The 19,282-nt window shown below is 39.7% G+C and overlaps 1 protein-coding gene across 1 annotated transcript in view; it reads right to left on the minus strand.

Moving 5' to 3' along the window:
- Positions 1–1,797: 1,797 nt before the first annotated feature.
- Positions 1,798–19,282, minus strand: part of ALDH1A1 (aldehyde dehydrogenase 1 family member A1) — a 46,847-nt gene continuing 29,362 nt past the window's right edge. The window contains exons 7-14 of the mRNA XM_083352569.1: positions 17,833–17,961; positions 14,061–14,174; positions 12,776–12,878; positions 12,508–12,692; positions 9,479–9,643; positions 5,797–5,954; positions 3,538–3,612; positions 1,798–2,578 (exon numbers count right to left, since the gene is read on the minus strand). Coding sequence (XP_083208695.1) covers positions 2,506–2,578; positions 3,538–3,612; positions 5,797–5,954; positions 9,479–9,643; positions 12,508–12,692; positions 12,776–12,878; positions 14,061–14,174; positions 17,833–17,961 — 1,002 coding nt within the window. The 3' untranslated portion in view covers positions 1,798–2,505. The remainder of the gene's footprint in view (positions 2,579–3,537; positions 3,613–5,796; positions 5,955–9,478; positions 9,644–12,507; positions 12,693–12,775; positions 12,879–14,060; positions 14,175–17,832; positions 17,962–19,282) is intronic.

A 19,282-nucleotide genomic window follows, 5' to 3' on the forward strand; every position in this document is an offset into this window, starting at 1 on the left:
AAAATGAATGTTTTCTCCATTCCCAAAACAAGGGAAAGAAAAGAGTTTTTCTAGACTGAGGAGCAGGAGATTTTGGAAATGTATGTGACATTAAGGCTCATGTACAAATAATATTTGTATGTAGATGCATGGAGAAACTGAAGTGGAGAAAAAGATACAGAGGTACGGAATGCAATTCATGATGTAATAAATGCTTTTATAAGTAATGATAAAAAATACTGTGTTGATAAAACAGAATGTCAGGCTCCTTTCAAAAGTACAGTTTTATTAAAAGATGTAATGATTTCCATCAAATAAACCTCTGTGTATTTTGATTCCGCTACCGCATCACCAAGGCTGTAGTCCAAAAAGACTTTTTTTTAAGAATTAAAAATGGAGGTATCTTCATTCCTTTTTGTGCATTATATTGTGAGCTCCCAGAACTGACATTCTTCTAATTTACAGGACACTCTGCTCCTGGCCCCTCCATTTGCAATAAGATCATATTTACCAAATTATAGTGTTGCTTTTAAGCACCCGTGTCAGCCTTCCAAGGGTACTTTAGACCAGGAATCTAATGTCATGTAGGTCAGTACTATTTTTATTGTAAAGCTCTAGTAGCAGAATCTTGCAAGTCTGAATGTGTGTTCCCTTCTTCCCTTTATCTTCATGAGAACTAGGGAAGGGCTTGTCTGAGATATTGAATACATTCCTGCACTTGACTCAGTCTTCTTTAATCCCATTGTTGTCTGAGTTTCACCTCTTCCTCCTGTCCATCAAGGCCATTTCCTCTTTCCTCTATGTCAGGTGTGTCAAACTCAATTTCATTGAGGGCTGCATCAGCATTGCAGTTGCCCTCAGGGAGCCGGGTGGGTATGGCCTGGGTGGGCGTGGCCTACTGGGTGGCCGTGGCTAGAGTGCATATGGCTTACTGGATGGGCGTGGCCAGCTCTACATCGTTCGCATCAAGGGTGCCTATGGGGGCCTGGGCAGGAGTGGGACAGATCTGAGGGTCTCTGGCAGAAGGAGGGTCTCTGGGCCAGGGCCAAGGTAGTGGGGGCCATTCCCTTACTGTTTCCAGGATGGCTTCGCGGGCCACATGAAACCATTTCACGGGCCGCATCCGGCCCCCGGGCCTTGTGTTTGACATGTCTGCTCTATGTCCTGAGGATTTGTAAAAAGTAATACAGTAAATGTCTGGTTCTAAGACATTCTTTTATCTCAGGGAAATCTGTGGCCCTCTTGTTCTTGTTGGATTATCACAATAGAATCCAATTACTTATTTTTCATATTTTATTATTTTTATTTTTATGAATAACTCAAGGCAACATATAAATCCAACACACCTTCCTTCTTCTATTTTCCCCACAACCACCAGCCTGTGAGGTGAGATGGCTAAGAGAGAATAGAATGACTGGCCCAAGGTCATCCAGCTGGGTCTCTTGGCTGAGGCGATACTTGAATTCATGTTCTCCCACGTTCTCCCCTGGTGACTTAACCACTAGAGCACGGGTTTCAAATTCAATTGCATCACGTGATATATTGTGACGTATCACAATATTTTTTTGTCTTTGCGGAGCTGGGGTGAGCGTGGCCTGTGTGTGACGCATCTGGCCTGTGGGCCACCAGTTTGGCACCCCTGCACTAGAGCAAATCAGTGGTTTGTAATTAAAATTAGAGTTAAAGAACATGAGTGCCACACGTTTTCCTTCACTTCCAATAGATTTTTATTATCTGTATCAGATGGTTATCTTAATTGAAGGGTTGTGGTGATGGTTAGGATCAGTAGTAAGGGACTCCCAACTGTAATTATATATACAGCCTTTCTTTCATGCAACTCAAAATGGTAAGTCCATCCGAATTCAGCAAAACTGGCATCTGTTTTGCTTTAGGATTCAATAAAGAACAAATGTAGCTTGAGACAGCCCCAAAGTCCTTCAGCAGCATTACACAGAGTTGGAATTCTTTTAAAAATTAAACCACTTTGCTGTTTGTGTTTGCTGATGTTTACCAATTGCAGTTGGAAAAAAGAGAGAAAGGTTTATAAAGTGTATATTCAGAATAGTTCTGTAATATGAGCAGATTCAAATACAGCAGGAACCAGAAGATTGATATCAAGAGGAAACCATTAGCAAAAGCAAACTGTTTATTTGATAACCATATATCAGTGCTTTTGCAAAGATCATACAAAAGAACAGGAAACTAACACCTCTAGAATACAAGTGTGCAATTTTTGTAAATGTATATTTTAACCATTTATTTTGCACAGCACTACAAACTATTTAAGTGGGCAAGTAAAATTTGAATAAGGTCCATAAATTGTTAATTTGATTCAGGCATTATGATTCCCCCCCCTTTTTTCTAACTGAACATTTCAAATTTTCTAAATTACCGTTCATAACTGTTAAAGATAGATTAAAAAAGGAAATCAAAATTAAACAGAGAAAATAGCCTGCTACAAAGCATTTCACAACACAACTGGCTTTTGCAGTTTGGCCTAGCAATTGACATGGCTCTGTAGCGCCATTATGAATTCTTCTGTGGAATTCTGATTGTGACTGTCTTGACTTCTGTATATTCGTGAAGGCCATATTCACCCCTTAAAAAAAGAGAAGAGAAACACTGTAAGAATAGTTCTTAAGAGAATAGTTCTTAAGAGCCTTGGTGGAGCAGTGGGCTAATGCCTCAAGTAACACCAGCTGCCTGCAATTAGTGCAGGTTCGCATCCCACCAGGCTCAAGGTTGACTCAGCCTTCCATCCTTCCGAGGTAGGTAAAATGGGGACCCAGATTGTTGGGGGCAATAAGCTGACTTTGTAATAATGCCGCTTGGGGGTCTGTGTGAAAGCCCTAATAAGCAGGCATATACATAGAATGAAGGCTACTGCTAAGCTTGTAAGCCGCCCTGAGTCTTCGGAGAAGGGCGGGATATAAATGGAAATAAAATATAAATAAATAAATAAAAATAAAATAATGTTTGTATCCAGACTGTCCTGTATTTTTTCCTATGGGCTGCAAATACTACAAGAAGGTAAAATTGTCTGATGGTGTATTTTATCCTGATACTATTTTGGGAAGGGAGCTACTATTAGGTAAAAATGAGACCAAGCTTTCCTGGAGCTTGTTTCTTGGATGCTGAATAGAGCATCAGAAAGACTAACTTGCTACTAGTTTACCAGAGCAGACAGTGAACCTGAACACCAGAGGAAGAAGAGTAAAAATGCCATTTATTTTTTCCCCCAGCAACCTCTGAATAAAAAATGAAATCATTTCTACTAAAACATGGCTCATGAATATCACAGAATAAAAAGATGTGATGGATCATCATATAAAGTGATGATAACTTCCTTGTATTTCTTCCTCATAAATGCAATGGAACAGTTAAAAACTATATAGTGTGAAGACAAGTCTCCTGCAAACAAGACTGTACAGTAACAGTCCCATTGTTTTAATACAAAGAAACCTACAACTGATTTATGAATGCTAGCATTTCTCTGTGTGTCAGACAGGTGCAAACCTATCCTTTCAATCTGAAGCAAAGCCCAGTGACTATACTTACAGCTCACGTCCATTTCCTGACATTTTGAATCCCCCAAAAGGACTTTGAGCAGACACCGCACTATAGCAGTTAACCCTGAAGAAAAAGAAGAAAAGATAAAGGCAACTTATACAAAGGGTAGAATGGTAAGTAGAACAGCCAGCTTAATTTAGTCATAAGAGATTGCCCTTAGTAAAGAAACTCTGGTCCCACTTCCCCCAAGCTGGCATTTGTAACTTTTTAAAATCCTTACGCAACATATCAGTGACTCAGCAAATAGCAGTGACTCAGCACGTTCCTAATATTTATGTTACAAAATATCTGTACAGAGTAAGGAAGATGACCTTGGTGAAATTATGCAATGTTGTTGCCTAGGCAAAAGGGCTAAACCTTTTCAAAGCCCAGAATGTCCAGATAATGGTCTCCTTATTTCACTGAATTATATCAAAGAAGAGGAGGTACAGCGCAAACACAATTGTGCTGTCCAATTGCAAGATGTTATTGTTATAGCCACTCTCAATAAAAGCAGTTTTAGCTCTTGGTGTACCTGGTGGGGCTGATAGTGTCTTTTTAGTTTGGTGCCTTCGAATCACTCTTGACTCTTGATGACTGCCTGGACAAGTCCCTGCGGTTTTTATGGCAAGCTTTTGGGAGTGGTATGCCATGGCCTGCTTTGTAAGGTGTGAGAGAGGGACTGGCCCAAGTCACCCAGCTGGCTTTGTGCCCAAAATGGGACTAGAACTCCCGGTGTCTAGCTTAATGCTTTAACCACTGCATCAACCTGGCTCTCATTGACAACACCTTATGCACAAAATATCCCATATTACAAATATCCTTATATGATCATCTCATTTCATCTTTCCTTTTTTCAACCTTAAATGGAAACCTTAACCATGTGCCATTTTGTTATCAATCTGAAATATTTTAAAAATCTGGGAGGAAAAAAAATCTTGAATCTTAACACATTTTTGCACTGATAGAAGTGCCTGATCTTACAAGTCTCAACTGTGACCCACTTTCTGGTGAACATTTCTAGTTCCTTGTCCTGACCATGGAGAGGTATGGACTCATAAGACAGGTGTTTGTCACAGGTGAAGGAATGTAGCTTTGTGATTGTATTAAGTATTGGCTTCCACTTTCAGCATTGCCATTTATTTTGGGTATGTCTAATTCTCTCCCCCCCACTTTTTTTTTATGCTCCACCTTTTGTTCCTATGGTAAAAATTGCTGAATTATGTCTTTGGGTATTTGCTTAAGTCACTCGTATATTTCTTTGGGTTTTTTTTTCTGATTTTGATTTAGAAATTCGTAAAAATGGATTGCCTCAGTGGTTGGCAGTATGGGGAGGGGGTTGATTGTCAAGATACACAAATCTTACCATCTGTGGCCTCCTGATTTTGGAATGAAGACTGTCCCAGTGCACATATGTGCCTATTTGCCAGAAATAAGTCTCCAGGCTCATTTCAGCTTCCACATCTCTCCAAAGCCGGAACTTTTATTTTATTTGGTTTTACCAAAACGATGTTTGCAGGATTATATTTTTTTCCAAATAAAGGGAATCATTGTCTTTTATTCTATTTCTCTTTTAAATTTTTATTCATACTTTCTGCTAATGTTTACTATCTCTGAACATAAGCCAAGCATTTGTAATGAACACCAGAAACAAACTCATAAATTATTTGACCCACAAATTGCTTTGGTTCTCTCCTCCAAATAATCCACTATAAATCATCTTGAGATCTATCAGTAGATTTACTGATGTTCTGCTCACCTTTGCCCTGACGCCTTGGGTGGGCAAAGTTCAGTGTGTACTTATTAGGAATGATAGAAGGCACTTGTTATTTTATTGGTTTATTTTATTTATTGTACCCCATGTGTTTTCTACAGTGTTCTAGATGGCTCCCAATATAAAAAAAATGATGGAAAACATGGAACTCTAACATAATAAGCAGCAACAGAGAAGCACAAAATGCCCAGAGCTAATGACTAAGGGGGACTGTATTAGCTTAGAGCAGTAATTTTAAGATGACCAGATTTCAACTCTTAGAATTCACCAGCCGGCATGCTGGCTGAGGAATTCTGAGATTTGAACTCCAGACATCTTAGTTGCTAAAGTTGAGAAACACTGGTCTAGAGTAAAAGATAAATTGTAATGTATTCCCACTATGTGACTTATGGCATTGGTGAAGTGAGAAAGGACCAACTTTGCAGAGGCTTTAAAATTACTGAATTCCCTTCCAAGTACAATTTGGCTCAAAGAAGAGCACCAAGAGTACATACCAGACAGTTCCAGCCTGAAGTGCAGCTGCAAACGTCAGTGCTTTATCAATGTCTTTGGTAAATACTGCAGCTGCTAGACCATAGTGAGTATTGTTTGCTCTCTTGATAACTTCCTCAATAGTTTTGAATTTCATGATTTGCTGGACAGGCCCAAATATCTGTGTCAATGTAAAGGTAACAATAATTGTGGATGTCAAAATCAGAAGGAAAAAATGAGCAGCTCAGTACATTATTTAGGAATTTAGATTCCGCTCAAGCATATTTTCCCCTATCTATAAATAACATTCCCTTTGCATATTGCTTTGGCTGATACTGTCTTGTTCATTGTTACTGTATTTTTATCTTTTGGCTTTGACATTTTGAGTCACCCAGGATTGTGTTGTACCTGTACAGTGCCTAAATCTAATATATATATATATATAAAGAAGCATTCACAGCGGTGATAAAATGGTAATTAAAAAAACACTTTGGTTAAAAAAAATAATAGAGAAGTTTCAATTGTCGTTACCATCCAACTGCAGCTAAAGTACATAGTTTCTACAGGTTTTAATTTCCTGCTTCAAGTACATAGTTAATTTAAATAACTTATATGTCTCTTCCCAACTCCATGATTCATACACCTAAATCCCCTCCACCTGAAAGGCAACATAAGAGAGAACATGGGATGGCACACAGGGATTGACTCAGTGAAAAAACAATGACACAACATGTAACTTTCTCTTATGCTCATTCTTCAGTCTGTTCCACTGCTCTTCTGCACATTTGTGAAGGATTAGATTTTAAAACGCATTTTAAATGTTCAGATGTGTATTTAAATACGTATCTTGTACTTTGCTTAGATATAAATGCACACAAAATGAAAACAGTAAATCCTGTATTTAACTCTAAAATGATGCAATTAAAATAATTAGTACCTGACTGTGGAGCTAAGAATTACATTAGAATATTGAAGAAATGCAATACACCTGAAGTCATAAATTTGGAAGATAAAGTCAATTCACCTCAGAACTCAGATCAGATTGGAAGTCTTAAGATGCCCCAATTTAAGCTGGACTTTTGTGAAATATGAATTTTGCAATGCATTAAGGAACACAAGGAAGAAAACATGAAAGAAATAAATACTCATTGGTTTACCTGAGGGAAAAAAAGACCATTCTTGGGATGCCATAGCCCAGGGGTAGGCAACCTTGGCTCTTTTATGACTCGTGGACTTCAACTCCCAGAATTCCTGAGCCAGCCAGCCACGCTGAGGGAAAAGGGAGAGGTTTCCAAGGTGAGCCATGCTGGCTCAAGAATTCTGGGAGTTGAAGTCCACGAGTCATAAAAGAGTCAAGGTTGCCTACCCCTGCCATAGCCAGATATAGTTATACCTGGGAGGCTTCCAGAGCTCTTTTTTCTGCCTTACAAACTAGAATGGGATTTAAATGATCTTGGGGATTTGTTTGTTTTGGTCTCATTTTTATTCCAGTTTAGATTTCTAGAATTTGTTCACAAGCTCTTTAGTCTTGTGGTAGCTTGTTTTCCTCTGAACAGTAGACCAGGACTGTGAGTGGGACACGAATAAGAACAAAAGGCAAGTCTGCATCTGTCCTAATGATGAATATGGCTATAGCGGAAAAAAAGTAAAACCGATCCTTTGTACTGATTTTTTTTCATTAAAACAATTTAAATTATAATCTTGATCGTTTCTTACACATGTTTATAAGGATTTGGGGATTTTAAAATCTTCACAGCTTACTTTACAATGTTCTCCTTTCATTCTGCTTGCTTGGGCTATTATTAGAAGAAGAAAAAACCGTTTCAATCAGACTCAGATTTTGGGTTCTTAAGGAGGCATTAGCTAGGAATATTGCCCTCCAATCAAAAAATATCTTTGACCAGAACTTGGAAATTAAGGGTAGATATATATGTAAATATGTTGATTCTATGGATGGGCCTCAGAGATAGTTAAAAAAAAAGGCAAGGTGACTAAATGAAGCTCCACCCCCTTTTTTAACAAGGGTGAAAAGAGGTGGGGTCTGATTGAGTGATGCAGTTTCCATCTTGATCTTTTTTTTTTTAATCTCCCCAACCCCCAGGAATATCTCCCGAAAAATGGAGCAATAATTTCACTGGTTTCTCTAAACTGTACCTCTTCAAGGGGCAAAGAAACCATCCATTAGGGCTCAAGTGACACAAGTTAAGTTAAAAGTGATTTCTTTTGCCCTCAAGCTCCAAAGTGGCAGTTTCATAACTCACCTAACCCCATCCTCATTTGGACAACATTTCTTGCTAAATGTTATTATTGCAACTGAGTAGGTCTAAGTCTCTACTGAGCTAGATACCTATTCTCTTTCCTTTAATATGGAGTGTGGCGTAGGGAAATCTGGTGCAATACAGGTAGTCCTTGGCTTACAACCACAAAATTGCCTTTGCTAAGCAAAATAGTTGTTTAGTGAGTTTTGCCCCATTTTATAACCATTCTTGCCACAGAGGTTACGTGAATCACTGCAGTTGTCAAGTTAGTAACATGGTTGTTAAATGAATCTGGCTTCCCCATTGACTGCTTGTCAGAAGATTGCTAAAGTTGATCACATGATCCTGGGATACTGCAACCGTCATAAATCCACACCAGCTGCCAAGTGCCCGAATTTTGATCACTTAACCATAAGAATGCTTGCAATGGCTGTACATGTGAAAAATGGTCATAAGTCACTTTTTCCAGTGCCGTTGTAACTTTGAATGGTTGCTAAATGAACAATTGTACATTGAGGACTCCCTTTACAGTGAAACATTTCTAATCTAATCCACAATTGGTCATCTAATTCCACAGTGAAAATGGAAGGCCCTGTGGTCAGCTTACAGGAACTCAGCTGGGCAATTGTTTTCTGGTACTAGAAGTTCTGGTGTCAGTATTTCCCATAGGAATGTTCTGCACCATTGATTCTGCGAAATAACACCTGTTATTCCAGCCTTGGATGAGAATCTTAGGCTTGTCCGGCTGGATCACATTTCTTTGAAATAAATTAATTTGATGCAGCGGTTACAGCTTTGAAGTAGAATAGGAAGGTCATGATTTAACTCTCATTCAGCTACACATCTCACGTGATGATCTTTAGCCAATCATTCTACCTTCATCTATCATACCACATGGGATTGTGATGAGGTTATCACGGGGATGAGGAGAATCATGCACCCACCCAGCTTCCTTGGAGGAACAGTGAAATAAAAATGGTTTATGCCTTTCTGAAGCTACCTCTGCCAAAATCAGCCGGGATTCTAAGTTTCTCAAAAGAAATTCAGGGGAAAAAATTCCAAGGTGTCCACCTCTTTTTCTTTGGAACCACTGGTCTAGGACAGGGCTGGGCAACTTTGTCCCCTTTATGTCCTGTGGACTTCAGCTTCTAGAATTCCTGAGCCAGCATGGCTGACTCAGGAATTCTGGGGGTTGAAACCCCCAGATCATAAAGGGGACCATAGCTGCCCACCCCTGGGATAGGAGAGACTTCATGATTGCTGAAAGCATCTGTTGACACTGGATAACTCTGAGTAACTAATTAGCTGCAATACATGTAATTCAGCTCTGGCTGAAAAAAATCTGTTTGCATACCCTTTAATCCTGCACATTTGCTTATTAAAAAAGTACATTGTGCTCAGCTGCATACAGTTGCGCCCGAATGCCCAGTGTGCTGCATCAACTCACCTCCTCTTTGGCGATGCGCATGTCATCAGTAACATCAGAGAAAACTGTTGGCTGAATGAAGAAGCCTTTGTCTCCCCCGGGGCCTCCTCCACATTCCAGCTTGGCGCCTTCTTTTTTCCCACTCTCAATTAGTGCAAGTATTTTATCATACTGCTCCTTATCAATCTAGATTGAAATATTGCACTGATAAGTCACTACCCAGCCACTTCTGGGGCTTTAGGATTACAAAGCAGGAACAAATGCTTGTATGGGGGGAGAGGAAGCAGCAATCTGCTATTGAGATGTTGGCTTTGGGCCAGCACTTTTCATGAAGTTCAGCAATTAGGATTTAATGAACAGATGGTTTTTTGTTTTGTTTTTGAAAAACCCTATTACACTTCAAATGTTCTCATGGACTGGGTCCTTCTTAGACTCTTTTTATTTTAATTCCACTCAAATTATTTTAATTTGGTAGGCTACTTTCTGAAGCACATTGCAGTAATCCAGTCATGAGATGACTAGGGACTGAACGATTGAGCGTCGTGTGAAGGCTTACTTCAAATGATCATGAATGCCAGATAGAAACCGTTTGATAAATCATTTGGAAGTTGTTTGACTGATGAGTAACTGAATATGAAAAGGCTCACACCAATATCACACATTTTCATAATTCACTCTTTCCAGGAGTATTGATCTGAGGAGTTATTTGTACATAACTCTCCATGAAGCCACCAGCGTGTTGACCAGGGGTAGGCAACCTTAGCTTTTTTATGACTTGTGGAATTCAACTCCCAGAATTCCTGAGTCAGCATGGCTGGTTCAGGAATTCTGGGTATTGAAGTCCACAAGTCATAAAAGAGCCAAGGTTGCCTACTCCTGGTGCAGACCATACTTAAGTACAGGCAGTCCTCAGCTTGCACACACAGTTGGGACTGGAACTTCTCTTGCTAAGGGATGCAGTGTTTAAATGAGTCACACACAATTTCACGACATTTTTTTTTGCTCCAGTTGTTAAGCAAATCACTCTGGTTGTTAATGAAATCACATGGTCATTAAGCAAATCCAGCTTTCCCCATTGAGTTTGCTTGTTGGAAGCGCCCTGAGAAGGTCGCAAATGGGGATCATGTGGCCCTGAGATGCCACAACTGTCTTTAATGCACACGGGTTGCTAAGGACTTGACTTTTGATCATGTGACCATGGGGATGCTGTGAGGGTCATAAGAATGAGACTGTAAGTCACTTTTAGCACTGTCTTTAGGACATTTCACACGGTCATTAAATGAATGGTTATATGTCGAGAACTGCCTAAATAGACTCACCTTTTTCATCATTCTTTACAAGGGGCTACCCAGAGTGAATTAAATTCCCAGATTTCTCAGACTGAATCGAAAGTCAATGTTCCAAATGCTAGGCTGAGGAAGGCTGTGACAGTGGCGTGAAATTTGCTGTTCTCAATATGAATCCCAATCCTGCCTCAATTCCTTCCGTTTCAAGGCACTGTTAGCCACCTGACTTACTTATAGGGGAGAGTGACAAAGCCCAACAGATTGTATATACTTTTAACTACTCTGGAGGTGGCTGCTAGATTGACAGCAGGTTCCACCTCCTCTCCCCTCTTCTCTTTGCTCCCATTCGCCCATCTATTTTAAATATTGATATATTTTCTCTGTTTTCTTTTTCTTGGTTTATTTTATTGTCCTATAATTTAACTTTCATTCTGTTTACACTTCCTATTTCCTCATTTTTTTTATTATTATAGGCCACCTAGAGCAGGGGTCCCCAACCCTTGGTCCATGGAGCAATACTGGGCTGCGGTATGCACAAGCAAACAAATCCCCATCTGTGGGATGCAGGCAGTACATGAAACCACGCCCCCTCTAGTCTGCAGAAAACCCTCTCTCCATGTAACCTGTCCCTGCGGCCCAAAAGATTGGGGACCTCTGACCTAGAGCATTCCTATGCATGATGAGTGGCAAATAAAATATAATAATAATAATAATAATAATAATAATAATAATAATAACAACAACAACAACAACAACAATAACAACAACAACAACAACAACAGCAGCAGCAGCAACTTGTTCTTGGACAGTGTGCAAATTAAGGGGGAAATGCTATTTTAATATTCATAAGTTAAGGGCAACTTGTATGTATCTCATTCATGGGCTGGAGGTCAGGTGAAGACAACAAAATGGCATACACACACACACATATGTGTAATATGTATGTATGTATGTATGTATGTATGTATGTAAGTGGGGAAAGGCCCATTGATTTATTTCAGAGGGGACAGGCCAAATATTACTATTTCCACATTCCTAAAATAAAGTTTCCAGCTCCCTAATCACTGAAAAATATACATTCTGCATAAAATATTTTCAACAAGGACTGACTACATATATGTGAAGTTAAGTCCTTGCAGCTTTTCAAAGAGTTGTCGAAGTTTCGAAGTAAAAATCCTGGTTAAATGACAGAAATAACCAAGCTTCTGTCATCCTGTCAGAAACAGAGTAATAGATAATGGCATTGCTACCATCTTACTTTTAATAGGCAGACTGGTTCAGAATAACCATCTGTCAGGAAAATGTTCTTTGCGAAGACAATCTGTGCCTCTTTGTCAAAGAATCACACCAAGGGTGGGACTCTGTGCCCGATAGGGTTAGGTTGAGCAATTGGTTCTCAAATCTAGCTAGGTTCAGTTGCCTGAAGGCAGCTAGAGCAAGTTCAGCAAGTGTGCAGAAGAAAACAGAAAGCTGGAGCCTCGGAGAACCAGGAAATTGAGACAGCCCCAAAGAGGCAGGCAAGTGTTATGTGAAAATCAAATAGGAATTGAATTCCATTTGGCAATGTTTTCATATGTACAAAAACTATTCAAAGGGAAGGAGCTAATCACACTGGAGAGCCGTACCAAACTTTTATAAAAGCACTTTGGCAAGCAATAAGGGTTCAACTAAGCTGACAGGAATCTTGCATTTGGGCTGATTCTTGACTCTGGCGACTCTGATTAAAAAAAACCCCCGGTGATATTGTGATTAATTAAAACTTACCTGAGGACCTTGATTTACTCCAGGAGACAGAGGATTTCCAAGGACAGTCTTCTTGGCTCTTTCCACACTCCTACGCACAAATTCGTCGTAGATCTTCTCTTCCACAAAAATCCTAGATCCAGCTATGCAGCATTGCCCCTGATGGTAGAATACACCAATGTGTCCAAATTCCACAGCACTATCCACTGCAAAGAAAAGTATTCCTATTACATCTTGATTAATGTTTACTTTTAAAGGATAGTAAATCCTGAAGAAATGGTCCACTCACAGTCAGCATCTGCAAAAATGATATTGGGGCTTTTCCCCCCAAGTTCTAGAGTGACCCTTTTCAGATTACTCTTTCCAGCAGCTTCTTTGATCATTTGGCCCACCTGAAGGGAATACAAATGAAACATTGAGACAGGAAACAAATGGAAATTGAAATGTAACTGACTTCTGAAAAAAGGTTGTGAGGTGACCACTGCTCTTCTTTGGCACTAGTTGCACTTACTTTGACCACTTCCCTTCAGACCCTAGCTCCATAATTTGGTCATGAGCTTTTGTACTGTGGCCGTGGCCATTTTTGGTTCTGGCCGTGGTCATGGTTGGCACACGGCTCCTAACATAATTCCCTTAAAGCAGGGGTGAATAACTATGGCACATTTATGACCTGTGGACTTCAACTCCCAGAATTCCTGAGGCAGCACTGGAGTTGAAAGGCCACCTATCATGACATAGTTTCTCACCCCTGCCCTAAAGTGACAAAGCCACTGGGGGAAAGAAAAGTTTCTTATTCCTCACTGACATCCTTTGGGTCACTGTCAACTATCTCAGAAAGGAAAGGAAAGGAAAGGAAAAGGCAAGGCAAGGCAAGGCAAGGCAAGGAAAGGAAAGGAAAGGAAAGGAAAGGAAAGGAAAGGAAAGGAAAGGCACTAAACAGAGTTGCACCCTTTCAAGAGAAAGTGTCAAATTCAATCTTAGTTGACTTGAAAGAAGTAGGAGATTGTGAATCAAAATACAGATAATTCAGGGCTTGAGAAGCAACTATTCTGTTTTATAGCAAGGCATCTTCCTATGAGCTATACTTCTTTTTAATGTGGAATGTGTCCAACAAGACAGAATATAAGAATATATATTCTCTGAATGCCTAAATAAGTTTTTCAGATAAAATGAATGAAAATGCAGAATGTGATTTTTCTGCATGATCCCAACACTGACTATCTTTTGCAAATAGTGCTGCTGCCAAAACTCTTGGTTTTTTTTGGAGGGGATATATTTTATCTACATTTATTTATAAAATTTGTCATTATTTTTTCATAACTCAAAATAAATTGGGACCTAAATTATAGTAAAAATAGTTGTCAAATTCCAGCAAATTCAAAATAAGATTTAAATACTGCTTAGAAAACAAGCATTTGAGATGGCTGTAATCAAAAAATATTTACAGATATATTGTTTAATCCAGTTAAAAATGAAAAAGTCAACACAATTACACACAGATTAGACGGTAAGGATTTGTCAAAACTGGAATTTAAGTTTTTCTATTTCCGTTCTTCACAATATTAGGAAACTACCTCAGTTGAGCCTGTGAATGACACTTTATCTATATCCATGTGATTGGAAATGGCTGCTCCAGCAGTAGGACCATATCCTGGCACAATATTTACCACTCCTGGTGGAAATCCCGCCTGGAAGGAGAGAATAAAATATTGTCATCTTTCAGTACATTTTCCCCAATTTCTTATATTTTTATTCTTGCTCAAGGCCAGGTTCATACATCATTTCAGTTCATGAGTGGTTAAGACATTGTGCGATCTCAGCAAACTGTGGTTGGCAAACTTTGCTTACATAGCTTTGAGGCAGAAGAATCCAGACACTTGTGGCATTCATGACATTTGTGGCTTAGCGCGATGTGTGAGTTTAGTCAAAGAAGCTTAGAAGAATGAAGAGGAGTCATATTGCCATCTGATATTAAGTTTTCATACCATTAAGCATGTTTCTATTGACTAATCAGTTGATCTGCAGTACCAGGGCAAATACACTGAGTGTGGCTACTGTACTGTTAAGAACTAACAATTCCCTGTGCCTGATTTACAGATGGTCTTCTTTTTTGATACCATGATGATATTAATGCTCATCAAAGAAAGCCATCCTGTAGCTTGCCTGGCAAATACTGTTGTGCTTAAGAATTCAACTGGATACTAGAATGACCGTATCTCCTAACATTATATACCGACCCGAGTCATATTGGCCCCAAAATAAGATTTGGAACACACAAAGACTGTAATGTGTATAGTCTTATCAGGATGGATATAGCTTCTACATACCATGGGCAAATTAATATAGGCAATCCATGACTTATGTTCACATCTGAGCCCAAAATTTCTATTGTTAAGTGGAAAGGTTGTTAAGTGAGCTTTGCCCCATTTCTTGCCACAGTGCTTGAGCAAGGGGTTGGACTAGAATGGGGGTAGGCAACCTCGGCTCTTTTATGGCTCATGGACTTCAACTCCCAGAATTCCTGAGTCAGTGATTCAAAATAACAGAATAATAGAGTCAGAAGGATCCTGGTAGGTCTTCTGCTAACAAAAAGTTAATCTTTCCCATTAATTTTGCTAGTCAGAAGGTTGCAGGTGATCACATGACCCCGGGACACTGTAGCCATCATAAGTACAGGCCAGTTGCCAAGTGTCCAAATTTTGATCATGGGAGCATGGGGATACTGCAATAGTCATGTGAAAAATGGTCATAAATCACTTTTTCAATGCTGTTGTAACTCTGAACAGTAACTAAATGAAATTAAACTAAACTAACTCAGTAACCTGTATGTTAGTGGTTCTCCCCAAAATTTCCTGTTCTTCAAGAATGGTACTGTTACTAATGATTTATTATCACCTATTTTTCCATCACTTAACTTTTGTCAATCATTCTCCATAATTCTGAATTGACCTCTGGTCCATATTGGCTATTCAACAAGCAAGCCAGTTGCTGATATGGCATTATAAGGCAACATTTCTCAACAGAAACTACACTGGTACTCTGCTCTAGTCTTGCTAACAATAGCTATCTCAAATTACTGATGATACATGGCAATGATGCCAAGAAATTAACTGCATGTGGGGCAATCTAAGATGGTGGCTGCCCGACGTGGAGCCAAGACAAAACCAAGTTCTCAAGTAGAAGCACTCACACACAGAGAGAACCAGGCTGTCAGCCATTTGAGGTAAGCCTAATCAAGAAGCAGACACTATTCAGAAATGCTACTTTATTGTTGTAAGGCAGGGTTTTTCAAACTCAGCAACATTAAGAGGTGTGGACTTCAATTCTCAGAGTTGCTGGCTGGGAAATTCTGAAGTTGAAGTCCACACCTCTTAAAGTTGCCAACTTTGAAAAACACTGTTGTAGGATATACCAATGGAATCTTGAAAGCTTGCCCAAATTTCTTCATTCTGTATTAAAGAAAATTACTCTGAAGGTTTCCCCCCACCATGCTTTCTTCTGTCTCTGGGGTGTGTATTCTTCTGACTAAATGTTTCTTTAGGGGCTCACTGCTTAGCAGGTCTTTTACACTTTCCCCAAGGTAAGCTTTAAATTCTGTTAAAGCAGTTCTTTGTCCATGCCAACTCCTGATGGTGACCCTAATTTCTCCATTACAAAACTAAATCCAAAGCTTAGAAGGCTTCCAAAAAGAAGAAAATTAATATATTAATGGACCAAGAAATGACAGAATATTCAAATATGGGCTACCTCACCTTCAAAGCAGCACAACTCACTTTACAGAAAGGCTTTGACTTACGACCACAACTGGGACTGTAATTTCATTGCTAAGCAATCAAGTCATTAAGGGAAGAGCTCCTGATTTTATTACTCCGCCCCACTACGGTTAAGTAAATCGCCACAGCCATTAAATGAAACCAGCTTCCCCCATTGACTTTGCTTGTTGGAAGCAGGCTGGGAAGATCACAAATGGTGACCACAAATGGCTACCATGGGACCTCAGGACCTTGTGCAAGAGTCACAAATATATGTGGATTGCCAACCACCTGAATCACAATAATATGATGTTGGGGATGCTGTAACAGTCACTAGTGTGAGTCCTGGTTGTAAGTCATTTGTCAAAACTTCAAATAACTAAATAAATGGTTATAGGTTATTATTTCGAGGTTATATAGAAGTGTATGGGCAATAAACTCTCTGAGAAATACTTTTGACCAACAATCTTTGCAGAATATTAGCTGCCCTTTTCTGTGTTGCTTATGGTTAGCTGCATTTGTGCATCTGGTTCAAGGCCTGTTGTGCAGGAACTCCCTCCTCCCAATATTAAACTTGCTTTAAAAATATCCTCCATTTGTAGAAAAAGAATCTAATCAGATTTCTTTCGGTCTGTGCCACTCTGACATGCGATCTATCGCACAGACCGAAAGAAATCTGATTAGATTCTTTTTCTACAAATGGAGGATATTTTTAAAGCAAGTTTAATATTGGGAGGAGGGAGTTCCTGCACAACAGGCCTTGAACCAGATGCACAAATGCAGCTAACCATAAGCAACACAGAAAAGGGCAGCTAATATTCTGCACAGATTGTTGGTCAAAAGTATTTTTCAGAGAGTTTATTGCCCATACACTTCTGGGAAGAAACAGAAAGCTTGTAGAATTGGGCAGCCTTGGCGGATTTCTTGCAATTACTTTGCCTGCCAGGGCATTATGCAAGATTGTGCACTGAAGGCCAAAGCCTGAAATGTTGACCACCCCGATGTAGGCTCAGCCCTATTCATCTGATTCAAGTGGCTTCTAAGTAAGGATGGTTTGAATTACAACTTTATAGCAAGTGGTGTTTTACCCTGGGCACACCTAGCCTGACACTTGACAGTTTCATATGGCTCATGTTCACTTGTTGCGTAAGGCAAATATTTCAGTGAGAAACTTAAATTAAAACATCAAATCGAATTACCAGGTTTCATCACCGAAATGCTCATGTGAAACATCAAAACCACCCTTCCCGTCCCCCCACCTTGCCCCTCCCTTTGCTTTTTCTGAGCCAGCTCTTGTTTTTCTTGCCTCCCCAAAGCATGAGGTTTGCCAAGATGTTCCGTTTACTAAGCTGCTAATGATTTGTTTTCTGAACAATTTAGGCTGGAGAAGCATGTGAGCTTCCAGCCCTTGATTTGCTTCAGTGGTTTGCAATACAATACAATAGCCCAAGACAAGGCCAGGCATGCTGTGAGCTCCTCTGACACAAAGCAGACTAGCCCTCACTATTTATATGCATCAGAATGTAAAGATCACATTTACATCAATTTCCCTTCTTCAAGACCTGCACACAGTAGTTTTGCTATGGCAACTCACCTCTTTAATTAAAGCACCCATGTGAACAGCAGTCAGTGGAGTTTGCTCGGCTGGCTTGACGATCACCGTGTTTCCGCAACAAAGAGCTGGGGCAATCTTCCAAATGAACATAACCAGTGGGAAGTTCCACTACAAAGGCACCGTAAGAAGCCATGACCAACAAATCATTACAATAAGTTTATATTTCCTACTTGTACTTTGTAAACGTCCACCATCCATCAGAAAACAGCCACCAGTTTTAGACTGAGGTTTGATTAATATGCATCCATTGAGCCCAAGAAGATAGAGTCAACCAACGTGGGGCTCCTTTCATGGACTGGCACTAGATACAAGTGTCTGCTGGTGTGTTGCCAAAGGGCAGAGATTCTTTTGAAGAGATTCAGAAACCATGAGCGCTGTAATTAGTGAAGGTTATAAACTTTTATTAGACTAGAGATTACATCAAAGCCTAAACTATTAGAACCAAGATTTATGGCTTTTGTTTACTTTCTGTCCACAACAAATCCTGGTGAGCAATAAGAGTGACCCTGTCAGAGATCAACCAGGAGCACCTTCCAATATTCCAGATGTTCAAAGGGCACTTATCTAGCTATGGGATAGTCAAGTTATATTCTCATCTATCTATTCAATGTATGTGCTCCCCCTATTCTTTTTCAAAGCAGTAAGTACATTTTAGCAGACGGTTAATGGAGACAATTAGATGATCAACCCTAAATTCCCAAACCACTCCATGGTACTAAGATTTATGTTTGGAGGTGACGCAGGAGGTATGAAAGCTCCAGAGAAAAGTTTCAGACACTGGCAGAAGTTCTCTACATCAGAGGTCCACAATCTTTTGGGCACCAGGAACTGGTTCTGTGGAGAAAGGTTTTTCCACAGACCAGAGAGTGTGTGGTTTTGTGTGCTGCTTGCATACCACGGATGGGGCTTTGCTTGTTTGTGCGGACCGGTTGCTGGCATGCCACGGCCCAGTATCAGTCCGCAGACTGGGGGTTGGGGACCCCTGCTCTACATAAAAGGTAGAAAGATTCTATGCTACTAACATCCTCCTTGACATTCTTACATCTTCAGGCACTTTCCACCATATTTAATCTGTGAATCTAACTTGAGCTAGAGCTTTTATGAAGAAAATGTTCTGATTTTTAAACATATTTTCTCAAATCTACTTTGTACAATTTTCTCAGCATTAAATGCAAAGATACACGCACACAAACACAATATCTCAAGTATAGCTATTTCAGGAAAATGGTACAGCAAGCCACATAGTGGCCAATATCGCAAACACAGTTTCACTCACCATCTGTAGTAATGAAAATTAAATATATGAAGATCAACTTTAACAATGATTGGGTGGACAAAAAGCAGAGCAACACCCATGCTAATGGTGAGCCTCATTCATTGGGAAACTACTGGAGACTTTTTCCCTTTCCCCTGGGGAAGCTTGATGAAA

This window comes from Vipera ursinii (genome assembly GCF_947247035.1).
Source record: "Vipera ursinii genome assembly, chromosome: 2".
NCBI lineage: Eukaryota > Metazoa > Chordata > Lepidosauria > Squamata > Viperidae > Vipera > Vipera ursinii.